The sequence below is a fragment of the Neofelis nebulosa genome, chromosome 4, assembly GCF_028018385.1.
Source record: "Neofelis nebulosa isolate mNeoNeb1 chromosome 4, mNeoNeb1.pri, whole genome shotgun sequence".
Classification (NCBI taxonomy): Eukaryota; Metazoa; Chordata; class Mammalia; order Carnivora; family Felidae; genus Neofelis; species Neofelis nebulosa.
Genome location: NC_080785.1, coordinates 120,403,530 through 120,426,627, shown reverse-complemented (window position 1 = coordinate 120,426,627; position 23,098 = coordinate 120,403,530). Strand labels below are relative to the sequence as shown.

Below are 23,098 nucleotides of genomic sequence, written 5' to 3'. Positions count from 1 at the left end.
AAAAGGTCCTATATCTAGAATCCAAAACTCTCAAATTTTAGCAACAGGAAACAACCCACAAGGAACAAATAGGCAACAAATTTGAACAAACATGTCACCAAAGAGGATACACAAATAGCAAACAATCCTATGAAACCTACTGAATATCACTAGCTACTAGGAAATTGCAAAATAAATCGACAGTGAGATTTCACTACACACCTATGAGAATGGCTACAATTAAAAAAGACTGACCATACCAAGTGTTGGAGAGAATTTTGAGGACGTGGAACTCTCATACATTGCTGTTAAGAATGTCAAGTGATACTAACCATTTTGGAAAGTACTTTGGCACTTTTTAAAAAAGTTAATCTTTTTGAAATTACTATATGGTCCAGATATTCCTCTCCTCCTTATATGTCCAAAATAAAGTAGAAAATAGGTTCATACAAAGTCTGGTATGATGTTGGTAATAACGTTACCTGTAATAGCCAAAACCAGAAATAGCCCAGTTGTCCATTCACAGATGAATGATGAAATAGAAGTGATATAACCATATAGTGGAATATTACTTAGCAATAAAAAAAGAATGAACTATTGATATATTCAACAATATGGTTGAATCTCAAAATAATTATGCTGAATTTAAAAAGCTTGACAGAAGAATATATTATATATGATCCTATTTATATAAAACTATAAAATGCATATAAATTTACAATGACAAAAAGAAAATCAGTGGTTGCATGGCTTGGGGGGTAGGGAGGAATGAAGGGGAAAGATTAAGGGGCAGGAGGAAACTTTTGGAGGTGATATGTTTACTACCTTGATTGTAGTAATGATTGCACTGCTGTTTACATGTGTCAAAACATGAAATTTTACTTTTTAAATATGTGCAGTTTATTGTTTGCATCAATAAAGCTATTTAAGAAACAAAGGCAGAGAGACTGCTCTTTAAGCATCTGAAGAAATATAATCAAATATTAATGCATTAAACTTGATTGAATTTGAGAGTGGAGAAAATCATAAGAGAATTTTGGGGGAAAATAAGAGGAATTTGACCTTGTTCCCATGTATTAGATGATACATTGTAACTGTTAAGTTTCCTAAGTATGATAACATTATTGTGGTTATGTAGTAAATGTGATACAAACAGAAATGTTTGGCAGAAAGAAAAAACAGTGTGGGGTGATATTAACAATGGTGGACCTCAATTGTACTATACATATATTCTTTCCCCTGTGTCAAAGTTTCTGAGAATTTTAAAGTTTTTGAAATAAAAATCTGGGGAAAACATATGTAGTGTATGTACTTACATGTATCTGGATGTGAAAAGCGGGACAGGGAAAACTTTCAGTTCATAGGCAGGCAGTAGAAGTAGAGGAACAAGTTGTGGAGAGGGATACATTTTGTCTGAGATCTGCTTGCTCTGCCTAGTACATGCTATAACTGTTGTAGGGTGCTCAAACTTTGAGGTATATGCTGCAAAAGGAGTTGCAGAACAGAATGTTTTGAGAAAATTCTTGATCGTGATTGGAACTGAGATGCCCATAAGAATTCTAACTGAGGGGCACCTGGGTGGCTCAGTCTTGAGCGTCCAACTCTTGATTTGGCCCAGGGTCATGGGATCAAACCCCACAGAGGGCTCAGAGCTGAATGCGGAGCCTGCTTCTCTCTGTCTGTCCCTCTGCACCTCTCCCCTGCTCTCATGGTCTCTAAAAAAAAAAGAAAGAAAAGAATTCTAACTGATCCCTCTAGTCTCAGGTTGCATCCCTGCTTGGAAGCCCAAGTTCAGGTTTATTCAGGAGTACCCCTGATATCAACAACAATAGGTAGAAAGAAAAGAAACAGGATTGAACAGGAAAAAGTTGGGCCATGATGCAGACTCAACAAGGTCTCAGCTGATGCCTCTTGAGAAACTCTGAAGCAAGCTGCCCTTCAGAACTGTCCCCTCCTGGGGCAAAGGGATAAGCTTTTATGCCCCCAGTATCTCCCAGTGATTGCAGGCTCTCCCAGGAATTGGGCAGAACCTTAGGAAATATGAGCCTCTTCATATTGCTTCATATGCTACAGCAGCATGTCGGGGGAAAAAATCCCTCAGTCCTGAAGGAGAATCCTGCTGGGTGATGCTGCTTCTTGTGGTTCTTTTACAAGTTCTGCGTACTTTTTGTACAGGTCATGCACGACTAATTGTTTATAATGCTTATAAAATAATTGGCATATAATCATTTGTCACTTTTATACATCGTGAGTATAGAAATTATTTCAAAATCTCATTTTCTTCAAATTACGGCTTAACTTTCCTCAATTCATGCCATGATGTGGAGACTATGGGTTTGGGTTTCGTTTGTTTTTGTTTTTGTTTTATAATGTAGGTAGCTTAGGAGAGTAGATACATTTCTGAGGTTCAAAGGTAAAGATAATACATTGTCACAAATGTATTCACAAATGGCCTTATCCAAATCCCACAACTATTAAGCAGCAGAGCGGAAATTAGAATTCAGGTTTGCTGTCACATGAGTCCAGTGACCTCATCCCTGCACCATTAATAAATCCGTTAGCCCTAAGTCTTAACACAGAGAATATCACTTTTCTGATGACAAGGGCAATGTAGATTTGCCCTGAAATATCACCAAGGTATGTAAGACCTGTACTACAGCTTTATAATAGAAGGAAAGGTGGGATCGTTCATTATTAAACACCATATATTCAGCCAGCCAAATATCCCAGAGTCCAGAGAGATTTATGAACAGTATATACCTTAAGGTTATAGCCATATTACCCAACCCAAGAAAAGTCTCCTCTCCCTTAGTCACCTAATCCCTTCAAGTTCTTGTCAGGGGAAAGTCTTTGCATTGCAGGCCACCCCCCAATACTGCCTCTCTCTTGTCACTGAGGAACAAATCCCCCTTTGTCCCCTTCCTGATTCCTTGGCTCACGTTCTCCAAAGTACCAGCTCTTGGTCACTATAGTCTGGTATGATTAGTCCACGTTTCAGACCCATGCCCTATGGTCATAAAGGGATCAGATGTTTCCCACTGCCAGGTTGGGTCTCCTTTCATCATTCTCTCTTTATGTGCTATTACTCACAGAGTCTCTGCCCGAAGGGGAATTGCTAAATGCCCTTTATTTATTCCATCTTAAGATCTCATGTATATGTTAAACAGTTAGAAAGTAAAAGGAGGGTGAAGGATTTCTGTCCTACCAGTAAAGGAAAAAACAATGATACTGGGACATTCAGTGTTTGCTTGAAAATCAAAGAATACCAATTTATCTTCCTGATATGACTGAATTTCCCTCCTCTCCTCTTTGCAGTTCCCTTGGTCTACTCTAGACCTTCTTAAATCAGCCAGTCAATAAGTAATAAACACCTATCAGCAGAAGCATCAGACCTTACAACCTGTTCATACTTCAGACAGTATTTACATGACATTTGCCTATTACTCATTTTTCATCCTTTTTTTTCTGCCTGCTCAAGCACACTTTTTATTATGTAGGGCATCTCCCTGGGTGTAAGTGTCTGCACAGTTGGGGGAAAGACAACACTGCATCCTCTGGACAAGAAGCTGAATTTGGCAAGGAAATTGGACACAGTTTCAATCACATGCAGAGGATATTTACTTATTATTCTTAGTAGGGAATATGGACTTAAATATAAAACACACTTGCACCAATATGCAATCTATGGAAAAGAACAGGAAGTTTCTGTCAGTTCCCTTTAGAAATACTTAGAGGTGTTTGTTTTTCTAAGCATTGGCAATTAAAGCCTTGGGGAATAAAAAATGAAACAGTTCTATGATACACTCTTTTATTAAATAGGCTTTTTAGTTGAATGTGGATACAATACAGTGAGCTCTTAGAGTCAAAAGACCTTGACTTACAGCTTAGCTTTGTTCCTCATGACAATGATACCCCAACGAATCATGTGACCTCTCTGGAAGCTCAGGATTTACTTAATATTCTGAGTATACTCAATCAAGAACAAACACCTACCCAAAATATATTTGAAGCCCCCAAACATAGTCAGTTTTACTCATTAGGGTGCTTATATTCATACCTTACTTTAGAATTATTTTAACTGCTATCCTCCCTCATTGATTCAAAAAGATATTTTTGAAGTCCTTTTTTTGTGAAGAGTGTATTCCTGCCATCATAAAGCTTGAATTCTAGTAGGAGATGAAGAGTTGACATAAATGAACACATGATTATGTTGCTCATTGATTATAATACGTACAATGAATAAAAAGAACAGGCTGCAATGAGAGAACATCATGGAAGGAGAAAACTCAAGTTCATGGAGCAGCGTACAGTCATAAAAAGTTTGTCAGAGAAAAATGCATGCAGGTTGAACCTAAAAGATGAGTTCAGAGTTACCTGGGTGACGGGTGCTTGGGTAGCTCAGTCAGGTAAACATCTGACTCTTGGTTTCAGGTCAGATCATGATCTCACAGTTCACGAGTTTGAGCCCCACATCAGGCTCTGTGCTAACAATACGCAGCTTGCTTGGGATTCTCTCTCCCTCTCTCTCTCTCTCTCTTTAGATAGATGATAGATAGATAGATAGATAGATAGATAGATAGATAGATAGATAGATAGATAGAGAGATTTGCCTGGGTGAAGAACTGAGGCAAAAAAAATATTCTGGACAGAGAGAATGGTGTGTGCTAAGTCCCTTTGCTAGAAATGAGCTTGGAACATTCAAGAGTGCCAGTGTAGATCAATCATATTCAACAAAGACTGACAAGTTGTAAATGTAGCCAGGCCAGATACCAGAAGGCAAGATGAAGTTTTTGAAAGATGTTTTACAGGAGACCATGTGATCTGATGTGCAGTTTTTATAACGATCATTCTGGCTACTCTGTGCGGAGTTGCTTAAAGGGAGCCAAAAAATGGATGTAGTAAAACCAGGTGGGATGCTACTGTAGCACCCCAGGAACACTGTGAAAGTGCATCACCATATCTTCATCACCATCATCACTGTCGCTAAGTCTGAGAACTTACAAATGGTAACCACTGTTCTCTGTACTAATTTGTGTTAACTGGTTAAACATATTTAAGGTGGGGGCATACAGTGAGAAGGGAAAAGATTCTAGAAATATTTTACAGATAATATTAGCTAACTGGCTAAAAGCCTGAATATAAAGGGTACAATGTGAGGGAAAGGCAAGTATTCAAAAATAACCCTTAAGGTTCCAATTTGTGCAACTAGGGAGATGGAGGTAACACTTCCTGAAATGAAGAAAATTAGTGCAGAGGCAGGTTTCACAGGGAAAGTTCCATTCTCAATATTAATTGAGATGTCTGCTGAATTGACTCAGCAGCCTATGAGGATGGCAAAGGTGATGATCCCTACATTAAAGACAGTGGACGTCTAGTTGCATATAAATGACCATAGCCCTCTCGGAACTGTCTGCTGCAGGGTACTCTGACATGTGGGCCTGAAATCTCTGTAGACATCATCGAGTAAACTAGGGACAAGACCTTTCATGTTTTATTTTCCTTCCCATAGATAGCATATGGTGATTCCAAACTGAACAGAGAATTTGTCTTGGAAAAAATTATGTTTTAACATTCAAGCATTCATTTTCTTTGAATTATAATCAAATGGTGACATGGTTTCAAGAGTCAGATAAAACAGCAGACCTTTAGAATTTTTTTCCTAAATTATTGATTATTGAACATATATTGAAATTATTGAAATATAGATTATTTCCAATCTATTCTTGAACATAGATTTTTTTTTGGGGGGGGGTGGAGAAACAGCAGTGTACTCACATGCCTGTTCTTAACCATTTTATGGATCTCTTTTGTACTTTCTGAAGAAGGTAGATTTTTTTGTTAAAGGGTAGGTTAGGAATTCCAAGTAGGAATAAAAGAAAGGTACAGGCTTGGAGAGGAAATCTTAACCATAAAAATAAATAAGGGTGAAGGACTGGCTTTGGGTGGTTGACTAGATTAGGATCAGAGCTCACTGGGGTTGGGAGAGAGAAAACTAGTTTAAATGCCTAGGTCCTAGCACTCCCAAAGGAGGCCCAGGATCTAATTAAACTATTATCACTTCAAGTCTCTTGGAAAAATTTTTGGTCAATCCACTCTTACTTGGGCGGGTGGGGGGAATTTTTTTTTTTTTTTTTTTTTTTTAGGAGAGCTGAAACCCACTCTAGGGTTTGGACAGTGCTGATGTGATTTAGTATAGTACTATTGTGTGGTTTGCATAAAAGGAATGAGGATGTAAAAAAGGATCCCTTGGTTCCTCTCTTCCTCTTACTTCTTCCCACCCAACCCATCCCATGTTCTTTCATTTCTCCTTCCTAATATGTCTCTTTTTGTGTCCTCTTCATAGCTATTACACTGTCTACAGAAGGTGGATGTTTTCAGTGATCTTTAGTGATGATTCAGAAAAATTTCAGAAATGATCAGAATTGCAAAACCAAAAGCCATATATGCTATCAGTTAAGTCAAAGTCAGCAGCTTTTTGTCAAATAAAAACAAAAAAAAAATGCACTCTTTACTGAGTTGTCATAGCAACCATTTCATTTTCCATTTGTGAAGAGACAATTAGGTTCTAACCTGGGTGTTAGTCCAAGGTTTTTGAAGAAAAAACTTTCATTCTTCCAAGAGGGGCAATGTTATTGATTTTCATTGTTCCTGCTGAGTCCAAAGGAGTCATTATTGATAATTATCTATCTATCTATCTATCATCTATCTATCTTTTGGTGAACACATGAAAGAAGGATTAAGAAATGTAGGTGGCAGTCCCTAGGACAACACAGTCCTTTCCTCCCTTGGGACAGTTTGCAAAGTATTTTTTACAGGCAGTTTAAGTCCATGGGAACATCACATTTGCTCCCTCCTGCCAGGTACCCTTTTGACTCTGTCCTGCGGAATAAGGATGTGTATGGAGCCAAAGACTAAATGCAATGTCAACTTCTGTATCTCTAAGACGTACTTCCCTAACAATATCAATTAAGTCACTTGTATTTGCCCTCACCCCCCACCACAGTGCTAGGTACTAAGGATACAATATGAGACAGAAACAGTCATACTTCTCGGTGGGAGAGACAGATATTTATCATACACACACACACACACACACACAACCACACAGACATGTTTAGGTATGAATCTTATGATTGCTTTGAAAGCTTATGACAGGATGGTATTAGCTAGTTTTGGTTAGAAAAGTCCTGGATGAAGAATAGATGCTTGAATAGAGATCTAAAGAATAAGTAAAACAAGGTAGGTAGGATGTGGAAACATTCCAGGTGGGGGGGGGGAGGGGCATAGGCAAAGGCCCTGTGGCAGACTAGAGCATGGCATATTCAAGGATATAAAAGAGGCCATGGGCTGGGAGACATGATGAGCTGAGAGATAAAGATGAGTAAATGCCTTTGAATTTTGGTTCAGTTTGTAAAACGAGTGAAGACCGTCTCATTTATCAAACATATATTGAACTTGTTCATTGTACCAGGAATGAGGGTGCAAAGATAAATTAAACATGGTCCCTGCCTTTGATTTGCTCACTTCTAAACGTTCTGTTCCTCCCTGACTTCCACAAAATATTCTGGTTCTCTCCCTATTATATGAGACAACAGATCTCTATGTTCTGTCTTCTCTATTTATTAGCTCTGAATGCCCTGCCTGGGCCACAGGAGTGTCGCAGGTCAATGACTCGAGAAAGAAGTGAACCCACTGAAATTGCTAGAGGAAAAAAAGTATTTCAAAAAATGGGAAGCAGTTATGACTGTTCAGAGACAGAAAGCCTCTGGACATGGTCACATTGCCCAGTTCTACACAGGCATAAATTTTACCAGCACAGTACTTTGACCAGGGCTTTAGAGTTTAAGAAGTATGACCACTTAGGGGCACCTGGTGGCTCAGTCAGTTAAGCATCCAACTTCGGCTCAGGTCATGATGTCACCGCTTGTGAGTTTGACCACATTGGGCTCTGTGCTGACAGCTCAAAGCCTGGAGCCTGCTTCGGATTCTGTGTCTCCCTGTCTCTCTGCTCCTCCCCCACTCATGCTCCCTCACTCACTCTCTCTCTCTCAAAAATATTTTTAAAAAAATTAGAAAGAGTTATGACCACTTACAAGTCATTTCTTCCTTGTCACATCTGGAATAGACGCCATTACTCACCTCCCTTTATAAGTAGCAATATTAAGCTTAGAAAGGCTAAGTGAGGTGCTCAAGATCCCATCATTGTTAGTAAGCTACAGTGCCTGCATCCAAATCTAGATTTCCTGACTGCAATTCCAGTGCACTGGTCATACACTTTGCTGTTCTCGGCTGCACAGTATATCCTAGATTATATTCATTTGTTCAGCTGCTATGCTTTGGGCATTTACTATGTTCCAGGACCTGCAGACAGTAAGTTGAAAGTGATGGTCCATGCCTTCATGTGGGCAGTCTACTGACAGGATATTTCTGAAATAAACACTCGTCTAAGTAATCATTCACCAATTGTGATTAATATAAGGAAGGGGCAGGATAAGTTCCAGGAGCAAGCAAGAGAGGAAGGTCATATTTTACATTTGAGAGTCAGAGAAGTGAGACTCAGACTTAAAAGGCAGCCAGGAGTGTGAATGGCATCTTAGGGAGAGGGAACACCATGTTTAAAAGCCTTGAGGATGGACACAGCATTGCACATTTGAAGGTTTGGAGAAGGTGAGGGAAGGCAGAAGGGGTACCTGCAGAGTTCCTTGGGCCATGATGAGGATTTTTATCTTCATACCAAGTGTGATGGTAAGTTGAGCAGGTGCAGCAGGACAGGTGAAGCCCCCAAAATCATTGCTCTCAGCACTGAGTTGTAAAGAGAAATGACACCTGGGAAAAATCTCTCATGCCTGGTAAGGAGTCCAGGAAAATTAGGAAGACAAACTCAGAGCAGGTGATGAAGGAGACAAGACTGCAGGCTTGAGAGGAAGTAGACAGGAAATAGCAGTTTTGAGATCCCTGACCTAAGACCTTGCAAACAGAAGCAAAGCAAAGGGTATCTTGTGAGATTAGGATGAAAACCATGAACCACTCAGCCACTACTCCTTAGCTGGGCTCACTCCCTTATGCTATATTTCTCTTGGCATAATGAATGGGTATTATTTCTCTGCCTAATCTCAGAGCCCTCACTGTTCCAGTTAGGGCCATAGGCTTGAGCAACTATTTGTCTACAATTTTCTAAGTTTCATTCCAATTATTTTCTCCTTTGGGGCTTAAACCGTTACACAGCTGAGGGCCTTCATGAGGAGTTCAGAGAATAAGGTACCCCTCCATGGGCAATTCAGCTGGCTTACTTTCTAGCTGTTGAAGTGTTTTTCCCATCAGCCAGGGGTGGCAGTGGGTGCCAGTGCATGCCACCGCCATGGCAGAGGTTCAGGGGTCTGCTTCTATTTACTTGCACACCGCCACACAGGTGGCAGTGGAAAAGCAGAGAAGCAAAGATAATATATGGAAGACTGAGCTAATGGAAGGGGAAATGAATTTGAAGGGCAAAAAGAAAGGTACCATTGCTCAGCAGCAAGACAGGAAAGATACAGTCCAAAAGAAACAGAGGAAGATCAACAGAAATCACAGCCAGAACTAAAGAGAGAAAGGAGAAAGCTATATGATTAGGATGATCAAAACTTGTCAAAGTTCAACAGAGAGCCATTGTCAATGGTTTGAAAACTGAGATAAGAATGCACTTTCTTTTAGTAAGAGCCTGGCTTTGTCTTCTTGTCAATGACACTCTTAGGTCCAGTTTCAATGAACACTTTACAAGTCCAACTTAAAACACATGGACTGTGCCCAATAAATGCAAAGATTATCTCTTTCTTTTAGCTATTAATTTGACATCAATATTTTCATTTGATTTCTATCTCTTTATGTTCATTAGAACTACAAAGATGAAAAAAAAAGAACTACAAAGATGACTTTGAGAGTGGGCAAGATTACACAGTTTAGCACTTACAGAAACTCCAATGACATTCCAAGTGACAACTTTATAAACAGAATACTTTAAGTTCAGACTTATTTTTTTTTAAAAATCTACTTTGTTTATTTGCAAAGTCATACAGAACATCATCATAGTTTACCTAATGTATTCCCCAGTGAGATGCAAACAAACATTTTCACATTATAAGAATTTGATGTTGCTTCCTATAAAAATGCTGGTAGGTTTACTCCTGATGAATGTGGCCAAGAGTTCAAAGGAAGCCAATGGAATCTGGCAGAAGTGTATCTCTCCAGGCTGACTGAAGGAAACGTTTTACCTTTGTATGTTAAATCACTGCAAGGCATCGACCTAACAATTGTGGGGAATCTCAGACCAGCAGGAATGGTAAATATCCTTTTAGATACACAACAGGGGAAATGGTGCCAGGACTGTCTATATAAAAAAGAGCAAATCTTCTGACTTATAGGGAGAAAAATATCTTGAAATCAAAATTGAGGAGTCAGAGAGCTGGTGGAGGAAAGAAACTGTATGTATCAGTGTGTGGAGGCTATACTTCTATCTGTCCGGCACAATCTGAAGTGACTGCCTGGAAGAAATGACTCTTGAGGTGGTCTGCAGTTTTTGAGGATGTCGTAGGGAACAAAACACTGAAATTACCAAACATGTGGTCACTTGCACTACCAGCAACTCACTGGAATAAACACAGCACCAGGCTTCTGGTCAGAAAAGCAAGGAACTGAGGTGTGGGTGATTTCAAGCATGACACAATCACTTATCCTAAAAATTGATTTACATTCACCAGCACTGTTTGTCTTATGTCCATCTAAATAAAGAATGTAATTGTGTGTAGATGTATCATGTCTGCCTAGAAATACTAATTGACGGTAACAAAACACAGTAAAACTACATCTTGTCCAATAATCATCTGATTGCCTTCATTATTTATACTTCTATGCCAGACACCTATCCACAAAATGTGGCCTATGCTCTTTGGTATGTGTATCTCTTTATGTATATCCCACCTCTCTCCCCTTTTTATTACCTCATCAAAGATAAGAGGTCTAAAGAGAATAGCATGAAAATGATCTGTGGAAGATGGGGCCATCTACTCTAATAAATACACCTGCATTTCCTGAGCACCCACCCTATTCCAGACCCTGTGCACTACTATTCACATGATACCTTTTAATCTTCCAATAGTGAGAAGATCTCCATGGTAGTGGTAGAATAAGGAAAGCTTATATATCAGAGACTCTGATAACAAATTGCTAGGGCCTGAATTTTGAGTGTCACTTGCCAGAGGTGAAATACCTTGTCCAAAGTCACCAACCAACAATCTGGGGCCAAGATTTTAAATCAGTTCTAATGAAAAAGATCTTACTCTTTCCATAATGTCATTCTTTTAGAAGATGTGACTCTACTCCAACAAAGCAAGATTTGCCCCATAATTGTCCTGAATGCTTTTATCATCATGTTTTACTTGATAACTCAGTATAAGCAAGAGCCCTCAATATGTTGACCCCCCAGATGACTGAGCAAGTCCCAACTGCAAACATCTTGTCCTGTCACCAACCATATGTCATTTTTTTTTCTCAAAAACATGGTTACTCTAATTAGGAAACAAGGCATGCAGGTGGTAAGGATGGAAAACACTGGTCTTAACTGTCAGGAACTTTCATTTCACTTTAGTCATATGAATGTTCTAAACTTCTGTCAGGCAATAACATATCCTTCCTCTTTACTGTGAGTCCATCAGACACATTTTTCATTTTTGTTACAAAGACTTTGGGATGTCATGAGGTATGGGTCTCTCATCCCACTTAAAGACTCCATTAAGGCCTTCTTGTCCCAATTCTCAACTGTCACTTGGGAATGCACAAAATTTATTATTTTTCATGAAAGTCAATGACAGATAAAATAGTGGTTTGAGAATACTTTCAAACAAAATAGAAACAAACTTAATGAAATGCCTCTCCCTCCAAAAGGCTGCGATTCACATTTCATAAGAAAGATCATCATCTTGAAATGTATTAAGATAATATGAAGAAAAACAGCATGGAAAACTATTTTATGTTATAGCCAATAAACAGACACTAATACACTTGATTGAGTGCTTGATACGTGCTGTACACACTTCTGTGTATTTCACAGTGGTCAACCCATTTGATCCCAACAACCTCCAAAGATAGGTACCATTATTATCTCTACTCTAGAAATAAGGAAACGGGGACACACAAATAATAATACTAACAGACTACAAATAATAACTTTTCTTAAAACAAATGTGAATGTCAAGGATATTTGCTTCAAGTGAACTTTTTGTTCAACCAGAATTTAGTAAGTGCACACTTTTAGTAGTCATTGTGCTTATTATCTAGTCATTTCTGCTACAATGTGACATATATGTCCTTACAAATTACCATATTATGCAAAATTGTGCAATAAAAACACAAGATTTATGGGAAAAAATGGGTTACGGACACAATCCTCAAAAACGTCACCAGTGACTTTTTTTAAAGAAAGAATTCTAATGAAAATGGTGGCATGGTTTTACACAATTTCAATGAAGAAATGCATAAATGTTACAATAAATATGGCATTTCATCTTTAAAAAAGGAGTTAAAGTTTGCTTGCGGATGCAGTTGCTAGAAGTGTGCTGCTTGTGATTTATTATAAAATTGTGCAAGGGGGACACAGGAAGGTGTTTGAGGTGTGTGTGTGTGTGTGTGTGTGTGTCCATTTTGTGTATTCCCGCATGGCTGGGTATAGCTGGATGCCGTTTACTGTGCTTATCCAGAATTTCGTGGGGAAGAAATCACACGTGGAGACATGCACTTTGTGTTATGCTCAAATTGTTCCCTAATATATAAGTCTCCAAGGGATGAATTTGCATTTTCAAAGCAAGTGTTAAAGCCCAACTAATTGGCTGTACTCTTCTGAGCAGATCAGGTTATGTGCTCTTTGGAGTGTACCTTTGAAAGTGGCTAACAGGAGAAATGACTTGACTGGAGACATAGGGAATGCTTTATGTAGAAGGGACCACTGGATTAAGTATCAAATATAAATAAGGTGTCAGAGGCACAACATGTCAGCAGAGGAAATGCCAAGAGGAGGAGAAAACAGGGGCAAATATACATTGTATGAAACAGGATTTGGTGAACAATTAATGCTTTAGGAATTAGTTGGTTCTTGATTGCCTTACTCCTGCTACTATAATATGGCACCTTCATGGAGGGAAAATGCCTATCATCCTCACAATGGTACACTTAGTGTTTGGGCCAGTGCAGGCACTTGCTATTATCTCACTAAAAATGGAGAACCAATATGTGGATGAATGCACCAAAAAGTAAGGCATCTTTCACAGAATCTATCTGCAAAATACAACAGTGAATTTACAGCATGTGGTCATGAGTTAATAATCTCCTATCAATGGTTTAATGCCATCAAACAGTCCCAGAACTCTTCTTCCAATTGAAGTCTTATACAGATAAAGATGGTAATTCATTAGTACAAATATACAGTTAGTTCATTTGTGTAGTATAGACTTCTAGGACATCAGCAATAATGATGAGAGTATTTGGATGAACCCAAAAATCTGAAACTGAGTTTTTCCTGATAGTTCTAGTTTTGTATCTGTGTCTGTGCCCTGAAGATTTTTTTCCTTACTTCTTTCTTTTTGTTATTCTTTGGACAGTATTGCAGATACTATAATTTTCAAAGTTTGAAACCTGTCACTATTACAACTATTAATACCTTGCCTTGAAATCTCTCAAAATAGTGTTCAAATACACCGATTGTGAAACTCACAGTGAAGAGTTGGCAAACCTCAAAGTTGCTCATGAGCACTATCCAACCACTTTTCAAATTTCTTAGTAACTTAACAATAAAAAGTAAGACAAGGAGAACTCAACTAACCCCAATGCTACCATGTTACAAAACTATAATGACATCTCACAGTATACATTAGCATTTTATCGGATAATGAACTTAGACCAAGATGAAAAAGTACATGGAGAAGATTCAGATGAGGTTTGCCTGGAATTAAGTTAAGCATATATCTGTATACCCTAACAATATACTTACTGGTACATTTCAGTTAGACCAGATTTAAATAGGCCTTGTGGTTTAGACACTACAACCTAGTTAATCAATAAGACATATGTAAAAAGTTTAGGGGTGCCTGGGTGGCTCAATCGGCTAAATGTCCAATTTTGGCTCAGGTCACGATCTCATGGTTCATGGGTTTGAGCCTCATGTCAGTCTCTGCACTGACAGCTCAGAGCCTGGAGCATGCTTTGGATTCTGTGTCTCCCTCTCCTGCCCCTCCCCCACTCATGCTCTGTCTCTTTCTCTCACAAAAATAAACATTAAAATAATTTTTTAATATAAAGTATATGAAAATGGTTACAGAGGAAGCCTTATCTTGAGATCTATACCCTAATAACCTAATATAAATAAATATTAGGCAGAATATAAATAGTAGTTAACATTTCATGGCTACTTATTTCCTAGACCTTACACTAAACATTTTTCATATATTAATTAGATGTTCAAAACCACCATATGAGGTAGGAACTATTATTGTCTTTATTTGACAATTGAGGAAGCTGAGGGACAGAGAGCATATTTACAGCCCCAAATTCCATGGATCAGACTTTAGAAAAACTGTTCTAGAATATATGCAAAGCTCTTTGTTGGCTTGACTGCAAATTCCTTGCCTAAATGCTCTTGTTCTAAAAGCTGAATTATATATGATAGGTGTTAGAAAAGCCACATTCAACCAAGGAACAGAAACTAGATTCTGCAAATTCATTTAGGGTAATGATAAAATTAAGCCTTAATGATCAAAACATATGGAAACTCCAAGGCAATCTGCATCCTTCCCACAGGCTTGAGTCATGGAGGATTGGCCAAGGTGGGGAGATTGCTCGACTGGGGATTATCCTCAGACAGCCAGAATGCCATGATGCTTAGTTGAATGCCAGCCCTGGGAACAGGCCTAATCTCAGTAAAACTATGTATCAAGGGCCTCTATGTTTTGATGAAGGGGACCAAATTGGCCACTGATTCCTTGATATCTCTAAAGAAATTTGAAAAAAGATAAAATGTCAAAAACTCAGGATTAAACAGGGTAATGTATTTTACAATAAACATCAGGTAAAACAGGAAAAGCCTCGAGACTAAAAATAAATACATTACAACTTGCCAAAAGAATGTACTAAGAGTTGGTGCTCAAATAAAAAGATCCTCCCACCAAAGGCCAAAAAGTGACATGGGTCTTTTCTTGGGGCTTGGTGGGGTTGAATCTTTGAGGACAAGTACCTCTTGGATATCTGTAGACTAAAGCCTGCATATCTATGTACTTATTCCAAAATAATTTTATAGTATTTCTAGGTATGATTCTAAATACTTTACAAATACTTACTCATTTAATCATCAACACAACATTGTGAGGTAGGTACTGTTATTAGCATCCCCATTTACAGATGCAAAAGCTGAGGCATAGAGAGGCCAAATTATTTGCCCTAGGTCACAGAACTAGTAAATGAAAGCTGAACTCAGACTAACTCCAGACCACTCATTCTTAAACACTATGAAGTGTAAAGAGGAAATATGGAAGTAGGAATTTGGTCAGTGATATTAATGTTGGTTTTCACATAGTTCTGAAGTGTCATCAGAGACTGCAAAAGTTTTTTTTTTAACATTTATTTATTTTTGAGAGACAGAGAGAGAGCACAAGCAGGGGAGGGGCAGAGAAAAAGGGAGACACAGAATCCAAAGCAGGCTCCAGGCTGCGAGCTGTCATCACTGAGCCCAAAGCGTGGCTTGAACCCATGAACCGTGAGATCATGACCTGAGCCGAAGTCAGTGCTTAACCAACTGAGCCACCCAGGCACCCCAAGACTGCAAAGCTTTCAAAACAAAATACCAAGTCCCAATGGGCCCTAGTCAGAGAATAATGAAATCAAACACTCTATAAGATGAATGTCAGAATTTAAATCTATACAGTTGATTTCTTCAACTGTAAAATTTGCTCATGAACAGAGAAAGAGAAACAAAACCAAAGGTCCCATAGGTCAAATTATATTTTCTTTTTTGGACTGCTAAGCTACGGTTTGCAAAGTCCTTATTAGTAGGATAACATCAGGGACCACAAGGGAAGCAACCAACATTGCCTGGGTTCATAAAGCCTTGTGACCATGGTAGCCTTTCTTAAATAGTGTAGGCTGGCATGTTGGAATGGAGTTCAAAGACTACAAGCATTCTGATAGGAAAAGATGAGCTTTTAAAATATGGTCTGATTCACAACCAAAAGGATCATTACTTCAATACTGTTTTGTCTTTCTATTTTACATTATTATGTATTATACAGTTAGCCGCTGGCAGTTCCTTAAAACCATTCAAAGACATGCACATTCAAATTAATGTTTTTTGGAAAACTGTATTCCTTCCACATGAGATGGCAGTCTCTCTTAATTTCTTCACCAGAGCCTGTTCGAAAAATATTACAGAAATATCCAGGCAGCCAATAGGTCTGAAACAAATTCTTGTATGTTTAAAGAAAGGCTGTTTGACCAGTAAGTCATAGGTAGGAAAAGACATCCATTATACAAACAACTGAGCTCATCTATCATGTTTATGAGTACTATCATGTAGTACTGTTTGCCAGTACTACAGACACGACGATGTACCACAGACACATATTCCTGCCTTCAGGGTACTTGTAGACTAGTCAGAGAGATGGGCAGTCAAAAGATTGGGGCAAGGGGTATATAATTACAGGTGGAGACCAATGATATAAAGACAACAGTTCTGTCAGTGTATAAGCAAAGAAGCTGGCCTAAACTTTGAGGCTGTAGGTGAGGGCAGCCTAGGATGGATGCTGTAAGAAGCAGAAGAAAATCATTCCATACAGAGGAAAACAAGAATAAAGAAATATCCCATGTATAAAAGATTCTGTGATTGAATGAGCACAGCATCTTCAAGACCTAAAAGAGTACCCATATGGATGGTGACCTGAGGAGAAGGGTGGGGGGAAAAGTGGTGGCAAATTAGTCTGACAAAGTTGGCAGGGGGCAGACCACGTGGGGCCTCATAGACTCTACTAAGGGTGGAGATTTTATTCTCTGATCAATAGGAAGGCACAGTTGTGGAATACCATGATCAAATGTATTGTCGGTTTTCCACTGACATAAAAGGCCATGGTATTTATTCATTTTTTAATGCAATTGAAAATTTATGGATGGATGAATGTTTTCATTTATTTATAGCTTTACTAGGTTATGATTGACAAAAATTATATACAACCTTAAAAAGGTGAGGCATACAATGTGATGATTTAATATGTATAATTGAAAAATGATTACCACATCAAGTTAATTAACACATCCATCACTTCCTATTTAATCTAGCCTTTAGTAGTCATGTAAAATGAAAACATATGTAAATATATAGAGGTGTGGTTCTGGATCACTAAAGAGGGCACTTCATAAACTGGACAAAGGCAAGGAGCTTCTGCCTTGCTGATATTACAATTTCTCACACCCATCATCAACCATCACCTTTTCAAGTTTATAACCAAGGCAATGATTTAACACACTGAGCAGTAACTGAATGGTTGTTTACTTATTTTTCAAAGAAGTGAAAGGAGACAGGATAGTTATGGAGACACCATCCAAACTACAAATAATACAGTGTCAGAATGGTTTTGCCTTGTATTAGCAATTTGTCAATTGGACAATTGGACAAGCCAACATCACTAGATCTCACTTCCTCGCCATTGGTGTTTTGTAAGTCAGAACTAAGCAACAAGGGTTGCTTTTCAGGGAACCTTAACTCACTACTTTGTAGGTATGGTGAAGGTGATCTGTTCAAAAAAATAGTAATGCAGAAAGGGACATATACTAACATGACTTTCAAAGGTCCCAGGGTCTTTGTGGAGCAAGAAATCATATAGTGTTAATCCTTTTGTGTACATACAGGAGATAAAAAATAACCACCTTACACAAATTTCTATGATTTTTATATCTTCATATTCATCTGCCATTGTGATGGAAGTGTTTCAAATCTGACTAAAGATCTTCTCTGAACTTTATTTTGGAGACTTCTCCAGGACAAGCATGCACATGGATTCACCCAAAGGCATTCCATCAGTTAAATATATGCACAAATTCTCTGATAAATGTGCAGAGTCATTCTGACTTCCTTTTTTTTTTTTTTATGAGAAGGCCCTGGAGATTGCTATGCTCTGTCTCCTAGCCAGAGTCATTCTTGACATTGTGTTAAGTATTCAGACTTCCTTTGCAGTCATTTTATTTGTAATAGTGTCTTGTGTGTTGTGTCTCCTAGCTCTACATACAAACTACCACGCTTACAATCTCCATGAACCTAAGTGCATCAGTGGCGCTGGGGATGCTATACATGCCGAAAGTGTACATCATCATTTTCCACCCTGAACTCAATGTCCAGAAGCGGAAGCGAAGCTTCAAGGCGGTAGTCACAGCAGCCACCATGTCGTCACGGCTGTCACACAAACCCAGTGACAGACCCAACGGGGAGGCAAAAACAGAACTCTGTGAAAATGTAGACCCAAACAGTAAGTAACTTTCCTTTCCTTTCATCTTCCCCTACTACATCAGGAAGCTCTAGGAACTGTGGTATCAGCCTGCCTCTCCTTGCAGAAATATTATGTTCATCCTTGTCTTAACTGAGTGGGTTCCTGGATAAATGCGAACTTTTGCTCTTAAGAGTTTGCCTCATTCTTGGCCTCATGTCATTTTTGCCCCCTATGAGAAAAAAAGCTTTTAGATGCTCTGCTTCTGAAGTGTGAAATCTCCCCCTTCCCTTCCTTCTTATCCTTTGGTACCAAACACTTCAAGTGACGTAAACATACCTGTCGGGCTGTGACCCACATTTCTTGCTCTCTCCCTATTAGAGAAACAACTTCCCAGTAGGGAAATTTTAACACTTGATTAAACTGTAGTAGTGGGAAGGAAACTGGAATATTTAATAACTCAGAAAGCAAAACTCCTTTCACTGGAATGTGAATGTGGAGAACATTAGGATTCTTTACTAAGCAAGCTTTCTAGAAACAAGAAAACACCCAAGTATATAGGCCATCTACCACCATGCTCATGACACCCCCACATGGGGAAAACATCTAAGACAAAACATTAGGGAGGGGATAAAGGGTGAAATGTTATATTTGATATGCTTATATCTGCAACCCCTGCGTAGCCTGCAAATGACTACAAAAAGATGGACATACTTTGTTAGAAAATAAGACCGTTTAACTAGAAGTTAAATGCATAGAATACCCACTTGCTAATTTTACTAACAGTATGATGGTAAGAGTGCATTTTAGATTAAAAATACTACTTCCAGTATTTTTTTCTAGGAACAAGTTGACCAGCTCCAGACAGAATGTGGCAGATTCTCATACTTCCTGTTTTTAAAGTAGAGGGGGATTCAGGTTGTCCGTTAAATCATTCAAGACATTTTTCAGTTATAAACTTTGCCAAGCAGAAAGGAATCCCTATTCTAAGAACTCTGAGGTAATCCTTTGTACTCTGCAAGGAAGAGAGAGATCTTTAAAGAGCAGGAGGCAACAGAGTTTGTTTTTGACAAACCTTGTTCAGAGATCCATGATCTTGGCTCATCTCCATTTCTAAGCAGTTGGCTGAGTGAATACTGTGAAACTCTTTGAAAATACGTAGACAAGGTACCGAAGGCTTGTTAACAACACCATGGGCTTTATTTTGACCCTCTAATAGAAGGGATTCTGGGACAAGGCAAGAGGAAAGACAAGGACCACAGTATGAGCAAGGAGAAACCAAATCAATGTATAGGCTCTGTTCTTGTGTCTTCAGAGCAAATGGTCAATAGAGAGGAGGGGAAGTGGATGGCGAATCCTGTGGTAATTCATGTGACATAGGAAGAGGCTTCGGGTTGAGACAGACCTGGGTTCAAATCCCATCCACTCCACTTCCCAGCTGTGTGGCTTTGAGAATCACTGAGCTTTCTTAAATGTTTGGAATGGAGATAATAATACTTATGTAAGATAATAATACTTATGTAATAAGGGTGTCATAATGTATTTTGTATCTGAAAAATAATATATCAATTGTTATTGTCCTTTTATTCCTTAAAAGGCAGGAAGTTCTGGGGCGCCTGGGTGGCACAGTCGGTTAAGCGTCCGACTTCAGCCAGGTCACAATCTCGCGGTCCGTGAGTTCGAGCCCCGCGTCAGGCTCTGGGCTGATGGCCTGGAGCCTGTAGCCTGTTTCCGATTCTGTGTCTCCCTCTCTCTCTGCCCCTCCCCAGTTCATGCTCTGTCTCTCTCTGTCCCAAAAATAAAATAAAAAACGTTGAAAAAAAAAATTAAAAAAAAAAGGCAGAAAGTTCTGCCTAAAAGTAAATGTAGATGCGATGGTTAGAGTTCAAGGCTGTATGGAGGTAGACGGAACTAATGCCCCAAAAGAAATATTTCCATGAACAAATATGCTTAAGCATTTATTTTTATGCATACCTGTATTGGTAAATATACCTGCACATTTATACTTCTGTAGTGTTTTATTCTAGGACCCCTTGCATTTTTTAAAACCCTTATCCTAGAGACATTCCATTAACAGTTTTGCATGTGTATCTGAACACACACAATTTAAGTAGATGTGTCCAAAAATCAGTAAGTGGAATATATGATCAAAAGTCTATATGTATTGGAAAAAAAATGAGCAAGTTAGAAGTTTTGAATTTAGACAACTCAGTACTTTGCTACTTAAAAATAATTAGCTTTCAAACAACATTTCTACTGTTATTAACTTTTAATGATTAGGTTCTATCCTTGTTGAAGCTGTTTTGGAAAAGATAATGGCTGTAAAATGCTAACACTAATAGCTAACACTAATAGCAATATTAATACGACTAAAAATACTTGCAATAGCTACACTTTGAAATAGGTATTAATCCAAAATGCTTTGTGTGGAAGATCTCTTACCCCTCACAGTAACTCTGTAGAATGAGAATTGCTTTTCACTGAAGAAACCTAGGCTTAGTGAGATTAAGTGCCATTACCAAAGTCACACATATAGTTAACAGTGGAGGTTGGACTGAAACCCAGGTCTGAGTCTCAAATCCGTGCCTGCTTCTCTTTGCTGTTCTATTTCTTGGAACCTAAGGGGCATGTCATAATTCCAAAGCAGAAATCACTCTTTTGGTTTCCTCAACTGGTGATTCAAGTTGCATATAAAGAATATAATGATGTCTGTGGCAGACTCTTGAGTTAAATGTGCTGTGAAATGTATTATTGCTTGCTGTGTTATCTACAAAGATAGGAGTAACTTGAGCTCAAAGAAGGCTGCCCAGGTAGAGGCCTCATCTTACCTACTTAAAAATATAAATAACTTATTATCTAATGCCAATCCTGACAACTATTCTGTTTGGAATTCACTTGGTGCCTTCCCATGAAAAAGTTTTATTGGGTTTTGTCAATGATTTTTTTGGTGTCTACACAGAGCAAAGGTAAATAGCCCAGAGGGGAAAATGAAATCAAATAGAGTCCTTGTCTTACAAGCAGTCCAAAACAATTTAAAAACCATTTTAGTTCTTTTGGTTTTGTGTAGACACTCCCTAAAATAACAGAAGTAATTTCAATAGATATTTGCTGAACCATAGGAGGAGATTCATGTACCTCCAAACATTGGGGTTTTTGATGACCCAGCTGCAGTGATGGAAATGTTCTAGTCGTATGTGGCAAACCAGCACTTGAAATATGGTTACTTAACTAAGGAAATACACTATTTTAAGTAATTTCAATTTAAATAGCCATCTGTGGTTGTGGCTACTATATCAGAAAGCTCATCTCTAGAAATTATTATGTCTTAATAGGCAATATTTTATCTAGGACACATACTGGAAATGCCTCCCAAAGTTTTAGCAGTGATGTTGACCCGGGACAAAGTCAACTTCAAGGGATGAAACATTTGAGATGAGATAAAAATGCAGTCAATTAGTTATTTTAAATGATCCAAAAGGAGACACTAATCTGGAAATAGTGGTATCATAGATAGTAATTATATTCAGAAAGCCAGTCCTGACCAATGCAAAAATGTATGTATGTAGGGTAAGAGCAGTAATGAAAAGTTCAATTAATGAAAATAAACAGTAAGACTATTCTCATGCAAAGGAATATTATATTCTATTTAATATCAAATATAGCTCAAATAGTATCAAATTTCTAAGCATTAATAACAGAGACAAAGGAATTATATGCTGAAATTAAGCTGTCGGGTTAAAAAGAAACAAAAGCACAGACCATATACTTGAAAAAGGACCATGTCTTTCCAAAGGGGACATCCTATCCGCTATTCTCTGAGGGAGGGTATCTGAGAGGAAGATGGGTTTATAGTATAAGCCGCAAAGTAAATAATAAAGCAGAAATGTCCCTTTATTCATTGTTGCTCTAAACACTTAGTCTCAATGTATTTCAGTCTTGAGTGTTTTCATTTTGAACAGCTCTGCTCCGTCATTGCAGCTTGCCATCTGGTGCATGCATGCTTCTCCTCATCCAACTGCACATTGCAACTACATGTCTATATAAAAATGAATTTGCTTGTTGGCTTACCATGGGCAGAAATTACAACTGCCCCAGCACTGCCTGGGTTTTCCCCAAGAAGCTCAGTTTTCCTCTAAGGCTGCTTCTTCCATTAGAATTCCATTGTTGAAAAGAAAAATTTGCGTGTACACAAAGAGTAAATCTTAAAATTGTAACATTATCTGTGCACTACTGACATTAGATATTCAGAGCTGGGCAAGGGCTTCTGCATTCAGGTTGAAAAATTGTAGGGTGTATAGGGGTGTAGCTCAGCTACTTGTTGAAGTTTTATTTACACAAACAAGATTTCCGTTGCTAGACGATAAGAACCTGACCTACTTCAGATAACTTTAGATCTGGCCACCATGATGCCTTCTCCACATTCCTTTCTAAGAAGAAGGGCACCTCAACCTCTGGTTCTTGCATCTGCAGCCTGAATTCAGCATGTTTCCTTATACTTTCTATTGCTACTTGGCAGATTTATGTTCATGGCAAATGTGTAGATGCCAAATAAACAAGAAGACCTCGTTGTGCTTGGGACATGGCTTATTGATGGCCAGCAGGACCCTTTTCCAGTTGGATGAACAATATTAACT

At 38.4% G+C, this 23,098-nt stretch overlaps 1 protein-coding gene and 1 long non-coding RNA gene across 5 annotated transcripts in view; one reads left to right on the top strand and one right to left on the bottom strand.

Moving 5' to 3' along the window:
• Positions 1–23,098, bottom strand: part of LOC131509861 (uncharacterized) — a 518,637-nt gene that overhangs the window by 35,104 nt on the left and 460,435 nt on the right. The window lies entirely within an intron of this gene.
• The window catches only part of GRM7 (glutamate metabotropic receptor 7), an 898,633-nt gene that overhangs the window by 822,471 nt on the left and 53,064 nt on the right, over positions 1–23,098 (top strand). For 3 of the 4 annotated variants that reach the window (XM_058726145.1, XM_058726142.1, XM_058726143.1), the window contains one exon: positions 18,260–18,506. In XM_058726145.1, the coding sequence (XP_058582128.1) occupies positions 18,260–18,506 (247 nt within the window). Of the gene's footprint in view, positions 1–18,235; positions 18,507–23,098 lie in introns of those variants that run through there. The other variant, XM_058726144.1, reaches the window with a different exon arrangement.